At 50.8% G+C, this 16974-nt stretch overlaps 1 protein-coding gene and 1 long non-coding RNA gene across 3 annotated transcripts in view; one reads left to right on the forward strand and one right to left on the reverse strand.

Moving 5' to 3' along the window:
- On the forward strand, window positions 1-11145 carry LOC141079416 (uncharacterized). Its single transcript, XR_012228381.1, has 2 exons — window positions 1-422; window positions 11062-11145. It is a non-coding gene; the product is annotated as an uncharacterized lncRNA (long non-coding RNA).
- Window positions 3483-16974, reverse strand: part of MLKL (mixed lineage kinase domain like pseudokinase) — a 25756-nt gene continuing 12264 nt past the window's right edge. The window contains exons 5-10 of one of the 2 annotated variants that reach the window (XM_073565322.1): window positions 14252-14387; window positions 14059-14143; window positions 13795-13940; window positions 12144-12193; window positions 11095-11241; window positions 3483-3732 (exon numbers count right to left, since the gene is read on the reverse strand). In XM_073565322.1, the coding sequence (XP_073421423.1) occupies window positions 3686-3732; window positions 11095-11241; window positions 12144-12193; window positions 13795-13940; window positions 14059-14143; window positions 14252-14387 (611 nt within the window). In that variant the 3' untranslated portion in view covers window positions 3483-3685. Of the gene's footprint in view, window positions 3733-11094; window positions 11286-12139; window positions 12194-13794; window positions 13941-14058; window positions 14144-14251; window positions 14388-16974 lie in introns of both variants that reach the window. The other variant, XM_073565323.1, reaches the window with a different exon arrangement.

The following is a 16974-nucleotide window of genomic DNA, read 5'->3' on the forward strand; positions in this document are numbered from 1 at the left end:
CGCGCTGTGCACACAGAGCGGCCGTTTGCGGCTTTCCAGGCCCCACGGTTCTTCCCTTTGTGTGACTTTTCTCCTCACTGATCGTCGCCCTCTTTCGCCCCTTGTGACCGGCCATTAGACCCACCAGCACTGGGGTCTCTGGGCGCAGAGGTCGCCGGCGTCGTCCGGGCCACGGTGTCAGTGACGGCCGGACGTTCTCGGTGTCCTGATGGGGCAGATGGCCCGCGGGGGACGTACGCTCAGCACGACGTCCGGTGTGACCAGTCAGAATCCTCACGCCCTGGTCAGGACCCGGACGGCTGTGGACCCATTATTGGGCGATTGCCTGGGAACCTTTTCCCCATTACCAGCAGCCGAACCTGCGCCAACACCCTGCCTGAGCCGAGGAAGAGGGGCTGCGGGCCGAGACCGGGCGGCCATCGGTGAGTAGCGCACCGCACACGGGAGGAACGGATCTAGTAAGGCGGCCTGTCAGCAGGATTGTGCTCACTGACTGCACAGAGCGTCATGCTGACTACACTGATACCTGCTGATGAATCTGTCTTGTGGTTCTTGTGGAATCTGGATTTGTAGCGTTCAGTTACTGAGATTCTCGCCCTCCGGCCTGGGATGTGGAGCTCTGCTTAGACATTCATAATGAAGCCTGCTGACAGGTCCCTCACTGCCCCGCCCCCTAATTTACATAATGGATATTATATATATTGAGACAAAAATCATCACCAGGGGCCGACGCTGCGGGAGATCATGTGTAATGTGCATTTCATCCTTTTATGTGATGCTATAAAGTAATTATAAAGGTGTCACAATGGCTGCAGCCGCCGCTCTCGGCCCTCACTTGCTCAAGGGGATTCTGTTTTTTCTCGATATATACAGTACAGACCAAAAGTTTGGACACACCTTCTCATGCAAAGAGTTTTCTTTATTTTCATGACTATGAAGATTGTAGATTCTCTCTGAAGGCATCAAAACTATGAATTACCACATGTGGAATTATATAATTAACAAGAAAGTGAGAAACAACTGAAAATATGTCTTATGTTCTAGGTTCTTCACAGTAGCCACCTTTTGCTTTGATTACTGCTTTGCACACTCTTGGCATTCTCTTGATGAGCTTCAAGAGGTAGTCACCGGAAATGGTCTTCCAACAGTCTTGAAGGAGTTCCCAGAGATGCTTAGCACTTGTCGGCCCTTTTGCCTTCACTCTTCGGTCCAGCTCACCCCAAACCATCTCGATTGGGTTCAGGTCTGGTGACTGTGGAGGCCAGGTCATCTGGCGTAGCACCCCATCACTATCCTTCTTGGTCAGATAGCCCTTACACAGCCTGGAGGTGTGTTTGAGGCCATTGTCCTGTTGAAAAATAGATGATGGTCCAACTAAACCCAAACCGGGTGGAATAGCATACCGCTGCAGGATGCTGTGGTAGCCATGCTGGTTCAGTATGCCTTCAATTTTGAATAAATCCCCAACAGTGTTACCAGCAAAGCACCCGCACACCATCACACCTCCTCCTCCATGCTTCACGGTGGGAACCAGGCATGTAGAGTCCATCCGTTCACCTTTTCTGCGTCGCACAAAGACACGGTGGTTGGAACCAAAGATCTCAAATTTGGACTCATCAGACCAAAGCACAGATTTCCACTGGTCTAATGTCCATTCCTTGGGTTCTTTAGCCCAAACAAGTCTCTTCTGCTTGTGGCCTGTCCTTAGCAGTGGTTTCCTAGCAGCTATTTTACCATGAAGGCCTGCTGCACAAAGTCTCCTCTTAAGGCTGGGTTCACACGTAGCGGAACTCTCGCGGAAATTACCGCGAGAATTCCGGAATTCCATTCTGTGGGAAAATCGCATTTTAAATTCCCGCGATTTTCCCGCAGAAAAACTAGCATTTTGCAAGCGAAATTAGCTTGCAGAATTGCTAGCGTTTTCCAGTGATCTGTAGCATCGCTTGGAGAACTGACTGACAGGTTGGTCACACTTGTCAAACATAGTGTTTGACGAGTGTGACCTACTTTTTACTATTGAGGCTGCCTATGCAGCATCAATAGTAAAAGATAGAATGTAAAAAATAATAATAAAAAAAATAATTTTGTTATTCTCACCTTCCGACGTCCCGCGCAGCCTTCCCGCCTCTCTCCACACTCCCGGTCCCAGTAATCCTTTGCGACAATTACCGCGATGACGTCTGTTCTCGCAGGATCGCGACGTCTCGCGGTCATTCACGATGACCGCAAGAACGGACATCATCGCTCACAAAGGATTACTGGGACCGGGAGTGTGGAGAGAGGCGGGAAGGCTGCGCGGGACGTCGGAAGGTGAGAATAACAATATTTTTTATTTTAAATTCTATTTTTTACAGGGATATGGTGCCCGGAGGACAGTCTCCTCTCCTCCGAACCGTGGGTACCATCCGCAAATGTTCTGCTTACTTTTCGCATGGTGTGCACAGCCACATGCGGAAAGTAAGCAGAACAATGCATTCCTATGGGTGCGGGATCGCCGCGATTCCGCGAAATTAATGAGCATGTTGTGTTTTTTACCGCGAAGCGATTCCGCCGCGGTAAAAACCGCAGCATTAGCACAGCATTGCGGAATCCCATCGGAATGCATGGGATGCTTATTTTTCGCGTTTTCGCAGGTATCGGTGTAATCAGTATAGCAGCACCGACCTGAAGCAGCCTGTAGTCTTTGAGCACAATCCTGCTGACAGATATCAGTGTAATCAGTATAACAGCACCGACCTGACACTGTCTGTACTCTCTGAGCACAATCCTGCTGACAGATATCAGTGTAATCAGAATAACAGCACCGACCTGACGCAGCCTGTAGTCTCTGAGCACAATCCTGCTGACAGGTATCAGTGTAATCAGTATAACAGCACCGACCTGACACTGTCTGTACTCTCTGAGCACAATCCTGCTGACAGATATCAGTGTAATCAGAATAACAGCACCGACCTGACGCAGCCTGTAGTCTCTGAGCACAATCCTGCTGACAGATATCAGTGTAACAGCACCGACCTGACGCAGGCGGTAGTCTGTGAGCACAATCCTGCTGACAGATATCAGTGTAATCAGTATAACAGCACCGACCTGACGCAGCCTGTAGTCTCTGAGCACAATCCTGCTCACAGATATCAGTGTAATCAGTATAACAGCACCGACCTGACGCAGCCTGTAGTCTCTGAGCACAATCCTGCTGACAGGTATCAGTGTAACAGCACCGACCTGACGCAGCCTGTAGTCTCTGAGCACAATCCTGCTGACAGGTATCAATGTAATCAGTATAACGGCGCCGACCTGACGCAGCCTGTAGTCTCTGAGCACAATCCTGATCACGGGCACAGTGATTTCTATGGGAGGGTATAGCGGGCATGATCTGGGACCTGTGCAGATGTACAAGGCTCATTTCATAGGTGGGGAAGGAGCTGTGACCTGTACACACTGGCTGCTATAGCACAGCGTTGTGTCCAATAATACCGCACACATTATCAGTAATACTTTATATTTAATAGGTGGATCTAGTGTCAGGACAGATGTCACAGGTGCAGCCATCATATGCTCCTCTGTCTGGAGGTATACCCGCATCCTTGGGACAAGCGCTGACAGCTTCCACTGCCCCGTGACATGCTGAAATCTGTAGTGCTTCCATCCTCTTCTGCGAGGTGCACCGTGGCCTCGGTGCGTGGTCCTAGGCCTCCATCTGATTCAAGAGAGCGATCAGCAGATCTGCAATCTCTGCAAACAATGCACATTACGCCGTCATTACCATGTATCCAGACACCAAACATCTAAACATGGAAATCCTGAAAATGTCTCTCTTGTCCCCAAAGCAACTTATAATGGCGGAAAATGAAAGTGCATGAACTGAAATATGACTTCTGGCCGTCACTGCGCCCCGATTCCTCTAGTACAGGGGGGCACAATATTTTCTGGTTCAAGGGCCGCACTGACCTGATGAACCGCTCCCAAGATCGCCATGAAGCTTACTGTGGGTGCTCTCTGCTAGGACAACCCCTCCTAAAATCCCTTCTATGCTTTACCTATGTAATGAATGTCTCTTGCACCGTTCCAGTGGTGTTGGCGCAGGGTCTCTTGAGGGTCTTGTGACACTGTTATGCCATGTGAGCCCCCTGCAGCCAGTCAGCGACTGCTCACCTCCCCCTGATGGCCCAAGTTCATCTACAGCAGCTACGGGGGGCTCACATGGCATAGTAATGTCACAGGACCCTGAAGAGACCCAGCGCCGACATCACCGGAACGCTGCCGGAGCGGAGACATACTGATGGGGAATTCAGATTGTGACCTTAATGGGGACAGTAATGATGTCTGTAAAGCGCTGTGGAATATGATAGCGCTATATAAGAGCGTAAAATAATTATCAATTGTGTCTTACATTGGGGAATATAGTATTTAAAGTGAATCTCACCAGTTCACCACCTAATCTGAGAGTGGCATGGAAGAGACGGAGATCCTGATTCCAGCCATATGTCGCATCCTGAGCGGCTTACTGCAGTTTTGATAAAATCACTGTTTTATCAGCAGGAGCTTATCACTATTATAATAATTTTATTTCTATAGCACCAACATATTCTGCAGCACTTAATTCAGCAGGAGCATTAACAGACATCAGAAAGACATCAGGAGGAACTGCTGTTTGTAAGCTACAATACTGGATGAAAAGGGTGAAGTGGTCAAAAATGAGGTTGAGATGGTCAAACGTTTACATTCCTATTTTTCATCTGTGTTCTCAAAGAACGCAAATGTAATATCAACTGATCTTCACTGTGCTATCAAAGGAGATAGACCAAAGAGAATGGAGACGCATTGGGGTGGTGCAGCACTGTGGAGAGGATGGGTAGGTGGTAGACAGATGAGAAGTAGATGTAGGGCGGTGCAGCACTGTGGGGAGGACGGGTAGGTGGTAGATAGAGATGAGGAGATGTAGGGTGGTGCAGCACTGTGGAGAAGACAGGTAGGTGGTAGACAGAGATGAGATGTAGGGCGGTGCAGCACTGTGGAGAGGATGGGTAGGTGGTATACAGATGAGGAGGAGATGTAGGGCGGTGCAGCACTGTGGAGAGGAGGGGTAGGTGGTATACAGATGAGGAGATGTAGGGCGGTGCAGCACTGTGGAGAGGACGGGTAGGTGGTAGACACAGATGAGGAGATGTAGGGTGGTGCAGCACTGTGGAGAGGACGGGTAGGTGGTAGACAGAGATGAGGAGATGTAGGGTGGTGCAGCACTGTGGAGATGTAGGTGATAGACAGAGATGAGGAGGAGATGTAGGGCGGTGCAGCACTGTGGAGAGGATGGGTAGGTGGTAGACAGATGAGGAGATGTAGGGCAGTGCAGCACTGTGGAGAGGACGGGTAGGTGGTAGACAGAGATGAGGAGATGTAGGGCGGTGCAGCACTGTGGAGAGGACGGGTAGGTGGTAGAGATGAGGAGGAGATGTAGGGCAGTGCAGCACTGTGGAGAGGAGGGGTAGGTGGTAGACACAGATGAGGAGGAGATGTAGGGTGGTGCAGCACTGTGGAGAGGACGGATAGGTGGTAGACAGAGATGAGGAGATGTAGGGTGGTGCAGCACTGTGGAGAGGACGAGTAGGTGGTAGACAGATGAGGAGGAGATGTAGGGTGGTGCAGCACTGTGGAGAGGACGGGTAGGTGGTAGACAGAGATGAGATGTAGGGCGGTGCAGCACTGTGGAGAGGAGGGGTAGGTGGTAGACACAGATGAGGAGGAGATGTAGGGTGGTGCAGCACTGTGGAGAAGACAGGTAGGTGGTAGACAGAGATGAGATGTAGGGCGGTGCAGCACTGTGGAGAGGAGGGGTAGGTGGTAGACACAGATGAGGAGGAGATGTAGGGTGGTGCAGCACTGTGGAGAGGACGGGTAGGTGGTAGACAGAGATGAGATGTAGGGTGGTGCAGCACTGTGGAGAGGACGAGTAGGTGGTAGACAGATGAGGAGGAGATGTAGGGTGGTGCAGCACTGTGGAGAGGACGGGTAGGTGGTAGACAGATGAGGAGATGTAGGGTGGTGCAGCACTGTGGAGAGGACGGGTAGGTGATAGACACAGATGAGGAGATGTAGGGTGATGCAGCACTGTGGAGATGTAGGTGATAGACAGAGATGTGGAGGAGATGTAGGGCGGTGCAGCACTGTGGAGAGGACAGGTAGGTGGTAGACAGAGATGAGGAGGAGATGTAGGGCAGTGCAGCACTGTGGAGAGGACGGGTAGGTGGTAGACAGGTGAGGAGATGTAGGGCAGAGCAGCACTGTGGGGAGGATGGGTAGGTGGTAGACAGAGATGAGGAGATGTAGGGCGGTGCAGCACTGTGGAGAGGACAGGTAGGTGGTAGACATAGATGAGGAGGAGATGTAGGGCGGTGCGGCACTGTGGAGAGGACAGGTAGGTGGTAGATAGAGATGAGGAGATGTAGGATGGTGCAGCACTGTGGAGAGGAGGGGTAGGTGGTATATAGATGAGGAGGACATGTAGGGCAGTGCAGCACTGTGGAGAGGACGGGTAGGTGGTAGACACAGATGAGGAGATGTAAGATGGTGCAGCACTGTGGAGAGGACGGGTAGGTGGTAGACACAGATGAGGCGATGTTGGGTGATGCAGCACTGTGGAGATGTAGGTGATAGACAGAGATGTGGAGCAGATGTAGGGCGGTGCAGCACTGTGGAGAGGACGGGTAGGTGGTAGACAGAGATGAGGAGATGTAGGGCAGTGCAGCCCTGTGGGGTGGACGGGTAGGTGGTAGACTGAGATGAGGAGATGTAGGGCGGTGCAGCACTTTGGAGAGGACGGGTAGGTGGTAGACAGATGAGGAGATGTAGGGCAGTGCAGCACTGTGGGGTGGACGGGTAGGTGGTAGACTGAGATGAGGAGATGTAGGGCGGTGCAGCACTGTGGAGAGGACAGGTAGGTGGTAGACAGAGATGAGATGTAGGGCGGTGCAGCACTGTGGAGAGGAGGGGTAGGTGGAAGACAGAGATGAGGAGATGTAGGGTGGTGCAGCACTGTGGAGAGGACGAGTAGGTGGTAGATAGAGATGAGGAGATGTAGGGTGGTGCAGCACTGTGGAGAAGACAGGTAGGTGGTAGACAGAGATGAGATGTAGGGCGGTGCAGCACTGTGGAGAGGAGGGGTAGGTGGTAGACTCAGATGAGGAGGAGATGTAGGGCAGTGCAGCACTGTGGGGTGGACGGGTAGGTGGTAGACTGAGATGAGGAGATGTAGGGCGGTGCAGCACTGTGGAGAGGACAGGTAGGTGGTAGACAGAGATGAGATGTAGGGTGGTGCAGCACTGTGGAGAGGACGGGTAGGTGGTAGACAGAGATGAGGAGATGTAGGGTGGTGCAGCACTGTGGAGAGGACGAGTAGGTGGTAGATAGAGATGAGGAGATGTAGGGTGGTGCAGCACTGTGGAGAAGACAGGTAGGTGGTAGACAGAGATGAGATGTAGGGCGGTGCAGCACTGTGGAGAGGAGGGGTAGGTGGTAGACACAGATGAGGAGGAGATGTAGGGTGGTGCAGCACTGTGGAGAGGACGGGTAGGTGGTAGACAGAGATGAGGAGATGTAGGGTGGTGCAGCACTGTGGAGAGGACGAGTAGGTGGTAGACAGATGAGGAGGAGATGTAGGGTGGTGCAGCACTGTGGAGAGGACGGGTAGGTGGTAGACAGATGAGGAGATGTAGGGTGGTGCAGCACTGTGGAGAGGACGGGTAGGTGATAGACACAGATGAGGAGATGTAGGGTGATGCAGCACTGTGGAGATGTAGGTGATAGACAGAGATGTGGAGGAGATGTAGGGCGGTGCAGCACTGTGGAGAGGACAGGTAGGTGTAGACAGAGATGAGGAGATGTAGGGCAGTGCAGCACTGTGGGGAGGATGGGTAGGTGGTAGACAGAGATGAGGAGATGTAGGGCGGTGCAGCACTGTGGAGAGGACGGGTAGGTGGTAGACATAGATGAGGAGGAGATGTAGGGCGGTGCGGCACTGTGGAGAGGACAGGTAGGTGGTAGATAGAGATGAGGAGATGTAGGATGGTGCAGCACTGTGGAGAGGAGGGGTAGGTGGTATACAGATGAGGAGGACATGTAGGGCAGTGCAGCACTGTGGAGAGGACGGGTAGGTGGTAGACACAGATGAGGAGATGTAAGATGGTGCAGCACTGTGGAGAGGATGGGTAGGTGGTAGACACAGATGAGGAGATGTAGGGTGGTGCAGCACTGTGGAGAGGACAGGTAGGTGGTAGACAGAGATGAGGAGATGTAGGGCAGTGCAGCCCTGTGGGGTGGACGGGTAGGTGGTAGACTGAGATGAGGAGATGTAGGGCGGTGCAGCACTTTGGAGAGGACGGGTAGGTGGTAGACAGATGAGGAGATGTAGGGCAGTGCAGCACTGTGGGGTGGACGGGTAGGTGGTAGACTGAGATGAGGAGATGTAGGGCGGTGCAGCACTGTGGAGAGGACAGGTAGGTGGTAGACAGAGATGAGGAGGAGATGTAGGGTGGTGCAGCACTGTGGAGAGAACGGGTAGGGGATAGACATGGATGAGGAGGAGATGTAGGGCAGTGCAGCACTGTGGAGAGGACGGGTAGGTGGTAGAGATGAGGAGGAGATGTAGGGCAGTGCAGCACTGTGGAGAGGATGGGTAGGTGGTAGATAGAGATGAGGAGATGTAGGGTGGTGCAGCACTGTGGAGAAGACAGGTAGGTGGTAGACAGAGATGAGGAGATGTAGGGCGGTGCAGCACTGTGGAGAGGATGGGTAGGTGGTGGACATAAAAGGAGGAGATGTAGGGCAGTGCAGCACTGTGGAGAGGACGGGTAGGTGGTAGACAGAGATTAGGAGATGTAGGGTGGTGCAGCACTGTGGAGACGACGGGTAGGTGGTAGACACAGATGAGGAGATGTAGGGCAGTGCAGCACTGTGGAGAGGATGGGTAGGTGGTAGACAGGAATGATATGTAGGGCGGTGCAGCACTGTGGAGAGGACGGGTAGGTGGTAGACAGGAATGATATGTAGGGCGGTGCAGCACTGTGGAGAGGATGGGTAGGTGGTAGACAGGAATGATATGTAGGGCGCTGCAGCACTGTGGAGAGGACGGGTAGGTGGTAGACAGGAATGATATGTAGGGCGGTGCAGCACTGTGGAGAAGACGGGTAGGTGGTAGACAGGAATGATATGTAGGGCGGTGCAGCACTGTGGAGAGGATGTGTAGGTGGTAGACCGGAATGATATGTAGGGCGGTGCAGCACTGTGGAGAGGACGGGTAGGTGGTAGACAGGAATGATATGTAGGGCGGTGCAGCACTGTGGAGAGGATGGGTAGGTGGTAGACAGGAATGATATGTAGGGCGGTGCAGCACTGTGGAGAGGATGTGTAGGTGGTAGACAGGAATGATATGTAGGGCGGTGCAGCACTGTGGAGAGGACGGGTAGGTGGTAGACAGGAATGATATGTAGGGCGGTGCAGCACTGTGGAGAGGATGTGTAGGTGGTAGACAGGAATGATATGTAGGGCGGTGCAGCACTGTGGAGAGGATGTGTAGGTGGTAGACAGGAATGATATGTAGGGCGGTGCAGCACTGTGGAGAGGATGGGTAGGTGGTAGACAGGAATGATATGTAGGGCAGTGCAGCACTGTGGAGAGGATGGGTAGGTGGTAGACAGGAATGATATGTAGGGCGGTGCAGCACTGTGGAGAGGACGGGTAGGTGGTAGACAGGAATGATATGTAGGGCGGTGCAGCACTGTGGAGAGGACGGGTAGGTGGTAGACAGGAATGATATGTAGGGCGGTGCAGCACTGTGGAGAGGATGTGTAGGTGGTAGACAGGAATGATATGTAGGGCGGTGCAGCACTGTGGAGAGGATGGGTAGGTGGTAGACAGGAATGATATGTAGGGCGGTGCAGCACTGTGGAGAGGACGGGTAGGTGGTAGACAGGAATGATATGTAGGGCGGTGCAGCACTGTGGAGAGGACGGGTAGGTGGTAGACAGGAATGATATGTAGGGCGGTGCAGCACTGTGGAGAGGACGGGTAGGTGGTAGACAGGAATGATATGTAGGGCGGTGCAGCACTGTGGAGAACTTAGTGAATGAGAGTGATGTGGGTGGGATGCTACAGAGCTCAGCATTTAGAGCACCACTAGATCTCCAGCAGATAAAACGGTGATAAAAAATGACAACTAGTGATGAGCGAGTATACTTGTTGCTCGGGTTTCCTCCGAGTATTTTGGCAGTGCTCGGAGATTTAGTTTTCTATCTTATCTGCATGATTTGTGACTTTGCAGACAGGCTGAATACATGTGGGGATTTCCTAACAAACAGGCATTCCTCACATGTATTCAGCCTGTCCAGCAGTCGCAAATCATGCAGCTGAGACGACGGAAACTAAATTTCCGAGCACAGCCAAAATACTCGGAGGACACCCGAGCAACGAGTATACTCGCTCATCACTACTGACAAGTAGGACAGTAAGTGACACATCGCTGGAATCAGGGTCTCAGTCCCGACATCATGCTGCTCAGATGGGGAAGCACAATTATAGTGACAGATTGTATTTCAGAAGGCGTTAACCTAGTAGTGGAGAAAGTCTTTACAATGAAATGAATGACTTATTGAATATACTGCATGATTGTGTGATAGATAGAGGCTCCAAAGCTGTGATAGGTTAAGGGACTCCCACCAATGGAGGAAACTGGGCCCCCATCCTTTCTCCATCACCATTCCATACAGGAGGCCATGCAGGCATGGAGTGGTCTACAGTGTGGATAATGGGTGTTGTGGTAACCGCTGGGTGCATCACAGCTCCCATCATCTACAATGCTGAGGCCCACATGGGATACTCCGACCCCGTCCTCCTGATAGATGGGAAGCGCCATCAGTAATCCCTGTACCTGAGGTGTGTGGAAGCCACATGTGAGCAGCCGCACCCGTCTGTATCCAGGAGGTCGGGGGTAGTGACCCCTGGTGCTGCACGCCAATGTAAGGGGTGGACACTAGGCCTCCAATCTTATGGTAACTAATTCATCCATTACAGGAGGCCATGAAGCTATGGAGTGATCCTACAGACCTCCAGCCGAGGGACGGCTCCCTGGATCCATCGCTAGACTTCTCCTAATGACATCACAAAGAGCAGGAGGACACGAGGTAGGGAGGTCGGCATCAACCCTTGTGCAGAGCTTCTGGTGAATGTCTTCAAGATTCTCTGCAGAAAAATCTGGCAATGCGGATGAAATGTATGAATTTCCCAGTATTGTGCAGCTGATCCCACCCTTCAGACGGCCATTGTGACTAATAGCGGCCTTCAGCGGTGCGCACGTGTGTAACCTGATCCTGGGAGACGCTGAGCCATAACCGGTGACAGATAACATGGCGCCCGCGGTATATCCACAGGCTCAGATTATTGTGTGTCAGCAATGATCTTATCACAGAATATTGCCACAAATATGGTTGTTGTTACAGAACCACTCAGCACCCAGAATATGTTGTGCAGTTATATGTATGTATAATAGGTTCCATGGGAGATGCATTTCCGTAATGCATCAGCCCACAGGCTGAGCCCTGGGCAGAGGGGACACGATATTCTCCTTTTGTCCGCCCCCCACACCTTTGTAATTCCCACAGTAAACATCGGCAGGCTCCGGCCACCTGCGGCTTTTGTAATGCATGTCTGGCCTGCCGCTTTTCTATTGGCCTGCCCTCTGTATCTGTGTGATATATTCTGTGTCCTGTGAGTAAAGTGTTGTCAGACTGGAAATACGTGGAGAAGCAGTGATCTTTTATATGCGCCCATGTAACCAAGGAATTCCAGCCAGCGTCACTCAATCAGACTCCAGCCAAAGCAGAGTGGACCTCCGAAAACACGGGGTGGTACTGAAAGAGGTATCCGAGATTGGAAGACCCTGTTACAGTTGTAAATGGATACGTGGTGTAGGGTGAGTGGTGATGGTCATCAGATGTGGCTGCCTCTTTGGCTTTCACCAGTGGGGTCCCTGAGAATACGCCTGCATGTCGCTGGCAGGGGAGCAGTGGACTGTATATGAGTGAAGTCTTGTGGCGCTAATATCCTCTCCGGTGATGAAACATCCGCTCCAGTGTGCCGCGGAGCTTAGCACTCACCTTGTAATGGGAATCCACCAACCGCAATCTCGAAAATCACTACTCCTAGACTGCAAGAGAAGATGGTCAGACACTGTAGAAGCACGCCCCCAGTCCTGTCACGCCCCCAGTCCTGTCACGCCACCCGACCTGGCTCGCCCCCAGTCCTGGCACGCCCCCAGTCCTGGCACGCCCCCAGTCCTGTCACGCCGTCTGACCTGTCACACCCCCAGTCCTGTCACGCCTCCAGTCCTGTCACGCCGCCCGACCTGGCTAGCCCCCAGTCCTGTCACTCCCCCAGCCCTGTCACACCCCCAGTCCTGTCATGCTCCCAGTCCTGTCATTCCGCCCGACCTGGCTCGCCCCCAGCCCTGTCATGCCCCCAGTCCTGTCACGCCCCCAGTCCTGTCACGCCTCCAGTCCTGGCACGCCCCCAGTCCTGACACGCCCCCAGTCCTGGCACGCCTCAAGCCCTGGCACAGCCCTAGTCCTGGCACGCCTCCAGTCCTGTCACGCCACCAGTCCTGACACGCCCCCAGTCCTGGCACACCCCTAGTCCTGGCTCGCTTCCAGTCCTGACACGCTCCCAGTCCTGGCACGCCTCCAGTCCTAGCATGCCTCCATGCCTCCAGTCCTGTCACGCCCCCAGACCCGTCACGCCCCCAGTCCTGGCACGCCTCCAGCCCTGGCACGCCTCCAGTCCTGGCACACCCCCAGTCCTGGCACGCCCCCAGTCCTGGCACGCCCCCAGCCCTGGCACGCCTCCAGTCCTGGCTCGCCTCCGGTCCTGGCACGCCTCCAGTCCTGGCTCGCCTCCAATCCTGGCATGCCTCCAGTCCTGGCAAGCCTCCCGTCCTGGCATGCCCCCAGTGCTGGCATGCCTCCAGTCCTGTCACGCCCCCAGCCCTGGCACGCCTCCAGTCCTGGCTCGCCTCCGGTCCTGGCACGCCTCCAGTCCTGGCTTGCCTCCAATCCTGGCATGCCTCCAGTCCTGGCAAGCCTCCCGTCCTGGCATGCCTCCAGTCCTGTCACGCCCCCAGCCCTGGTACGCCCCCAGTCCTGTCACGCCCCCAGCCCTGGTACGCCCCCAGTCCTGTCTCGCCTCCGGTCCTGGCATGCCTCCAGTCCTGGCTCGCCTCCAATCCTGGCATGCCTCCAGTCCTGGCAAGCCTCCCGTCCTGGCATGCCCCCAGTGCTGGCATGCCTCCAGTCCTGTCACACCCCCAGCCCTGGCACGCCTCCAGTCCTGGCAAGCCCCAAGTCCTGGCACTCCTCCAGTCCTGGCACGCCCCCAGTGCTGGCACCCCTCCGGTCCTTGCTCGCCCCCGGTCCTGGCACGCCTCCAGTCCTGGCAAGCCCCCAGTCCTGGCACTCCTCCAGTCCTGGCACGCCCCCAGTTCTGGCACGCCCCCAGTGCTGGCACGCCTCCGGTCCTTGCTCGCCCCCGGTCCTGGCATGCCCCCAGTCCTGGCTCGCCCCCAATCCTGGCTCGCCTCCAGTCTTGGCTCGCCCCCAATCCTGGCATGCCTCAAGTCCTGGCACGCCCCCAGTACTGGCTCGCCTCCAGTTCTGGCTCGCCCCCAATCCTGGCATGCCCCCAATCCTGGCTCGCTGACCGTCCTAGCACGCCGTGGTCAGTCTCACTGTCCATCACCCAGTGCTGGGCTGCTACCTGTAGATCTCGCTCCACTTGTTGTAGATGTTGATGTTCCGCCCGGTTTCAGGAGCCACATACACCAGCTCATTGCTTTTTTCTGGACTTTTCACTGGATTCCTTTTCATAGACGACTCCGTCTTGGAGAACTCAAACCCTGATAACTGCAGATAGTAAATGGCGTCACATAATGATGTGGCCAGAATGATACTGTGCAATGTCCAGGCTTCAGACAGCTCTGATCAGACGGCGTGGAAAGCTGTGATCGCAGCTGTACTTTACCTTGACACAGTATGTCCCATCCACCCAGAGCCTGGAGCTGCTCAGACTGCCGTGGAGAATGGCTTTCATCTCCGTCTGATGTAATCTATAAATACAAGGTCACAGTTACCACCGAGAGTGGTCCCCATGTGCGGGGGGCATGCAGATGGTCTCCAGGGTAGGACCCCCGACCCTGACAGGTAGGATACAGCACCGGTATAAGGCTCTGGCTGCATCTAGAGACATCTGGACACGACACTCCCATGATAGGCCGGGCTCTCGTCTCAGCAGCTCTCTCAGGGTCCCTTTCTCACAGTATTCCATCACAAGGGAGTATTGGGGGTCTCTGCCTGCAGCAGGGGAGATCCAGAACCAGAAACGGCAAGGAGGAGAGAAAAGAGAGGAAACGCTGCATTCAGAGTGTGCCTTCATCATCTACACGCCATATCATCCACTATTACTGTATCATACGGTGTGATTATCACTACTACTACATCTTCCGGTGTAATTATTACTATATACATACGGTGTGATTATTACTGTATCATACGGTGTGATTATTACTGTATCATACGGTGTGATTATCACTATTACTATATCTTCCGGTGTGATTATTACTATTTCATACGGTGTGATTATTACTGTATCATCCGGTGTGATTATTACTGTATCATGCGGCGTGATTATTACTGTATCATACGACGTGATTATTACTGTATCATACGGCGTGATTATTACTGTATCATACGGTGTGATTATCACTATTACTATATCTTCCGGTGTGATTATTACTGTATCATACGGTGTGATTATTCCTATCATACGGCGTGATTATTACTGTATCATATGGTGTGATTATCACTACTACTACATCTTCCGGTGTAATTACTATATACATACGGTATGATTATTACTGTATCATACGGTGTGATTATTACTATATACATACAGTATGATTACTGTATCATACAGTGTGATTATCACTATTACTGTATCATACGGTGTGATTATTACTGTATCATACGGTGTGATTATCACTATTACTATATCTTCCGGTGTGATTATTACTATTTCATACGGTGTGATTATTACTGTATCATACGGTGTGATTATTACTGTATCATGCGGCGTGATTATTACTGTATCATACGGCGTGATTATTACTGTATCATACGGCGTGATTATTACTGTATCATACGGTGTGATTATCACTATTACTATATCATACGGTGTGATTATTACTGTATCATACGGTGTGATTATTACTATATCATACGGTGTGATTATTACTATTTCATACGGTGTGATTATTACTGTATCATACGGTGTGATTATTACTGTATCATGCGGCGTGATTATTACTGTATCATACGGCGTGATTATTACTGTATCATACGGTGTGATTATCACTATTACTATATCTTCCGGTGTGATTATTACTGTATCATACGGTGTGATTATTACTATCATACGGCGTGATTATTACTGTATCATATGGTGTGATTATCACTACTACTACATCTTCCGGTGTAATTACTATATACATACGGTATGATTACTGTATCATACGGTGTGATTATTACTATATCATACGGTGTGATTATTACTGTATCATACGGTGTGATTATTACTGTATCATACGGTGTGATTATTGCTATATCATACAGTGTGATTATCACTATTACTATATCATCCAGTGTGATTATTACTGTATCATACGGCGTGATTATTACTATATCATACAGTGTGATTATCACTATTACTGTATCATACGGTGTGATTATTACTGTATCATCCGGTGTGATTATTACTGTATCATCCGGTGTGATTATTGCTATATCATACAGTGTGATTATCACTATTACTATATCATCCGGTGTGATTATTACTGTATCATACGGCGTGATTATTACTATATCATACAGTGTGATTATCACTATTACTGTATCATCCGGTGTGATTATTACTGTATCATCCGGTGTGATTATTACTATTTCATACGGTGTGATTATTACTGTATCATACGGTGTGATTATTACTATTTCATCCGGTGTGATTATTACTGTATCATACGGTGTGATTATTGCTATATCATACAGTGTGATTATCACTATTACTATATCATCCAGTGTGATTATTACTGTATCATACGGCGTGATTATTACTATATCATACAGTGTGATTATCACTATTACTGTATCATACGGTGTGATTATTACTGTATCATCCGGTGTGATTATTACTATTTCATACGGTGTGATTATTACTGTATCATACGGTGTGATTATTACTATTTCATACGGTGTGATTATTACTGTATCATACGGTGTGATTATCACTATTACTGTATCATCCGGTGTGATTAATACTATTTCATACGGTGTGATTATTACTGTATCATACGGTGTGATTATTACTATTTCATACGGTGTGATTATTACTGTATCATACGGTGTGATTATTACTGTATCATACGGTGTGATTATTACTATATCATCCGGTGTGATTATTACTATATCATACAGTGTGATTATCACTATTACTGTATCATCCGGTGTGATTATTACTGTATCATCCGGTGTGATTAATACTACTTCATACGGTGTGATTATTACTGTATCATACGGTGTGATTATTACTATTTCATACGGTGTGATTATTACTGTATCATCCGGTGTGATTATTACTATTTCATACGGTGTGATTATTACTGTATCATACGGTGTGATTATTACTATATCATCCGGTGTGATTATTACTGTATCATCCGGTGTGATTATTACTGTATCATACGGTGTGATTATTACTATATCATACAGTGTGATTATCACTATTAATGTATCATACGGTGTGATTATTACTGTATCATCCGGTGTGATTATTACTATTTCATACGGTGTGATTATTACTGTATCATACGGTGTGATTATTACTGTA

Source organism: Dendrobates tinctorius, unplaced genomic scaffold, assembly GCF_039654945.1.
Source record: "Dendrobates tinctorius isolate UK_male_01 unplaced genomic scaffold, ASM3965494v1 ptg000663l, whole genome shotgun sequence".
Classification (NCBI taxonomy): Eukaryota; Metazoa; Chordata; class Amphibia; order Anura; family Dendrobatidae; genus Dendrobates; species Dendrobates tinctorius.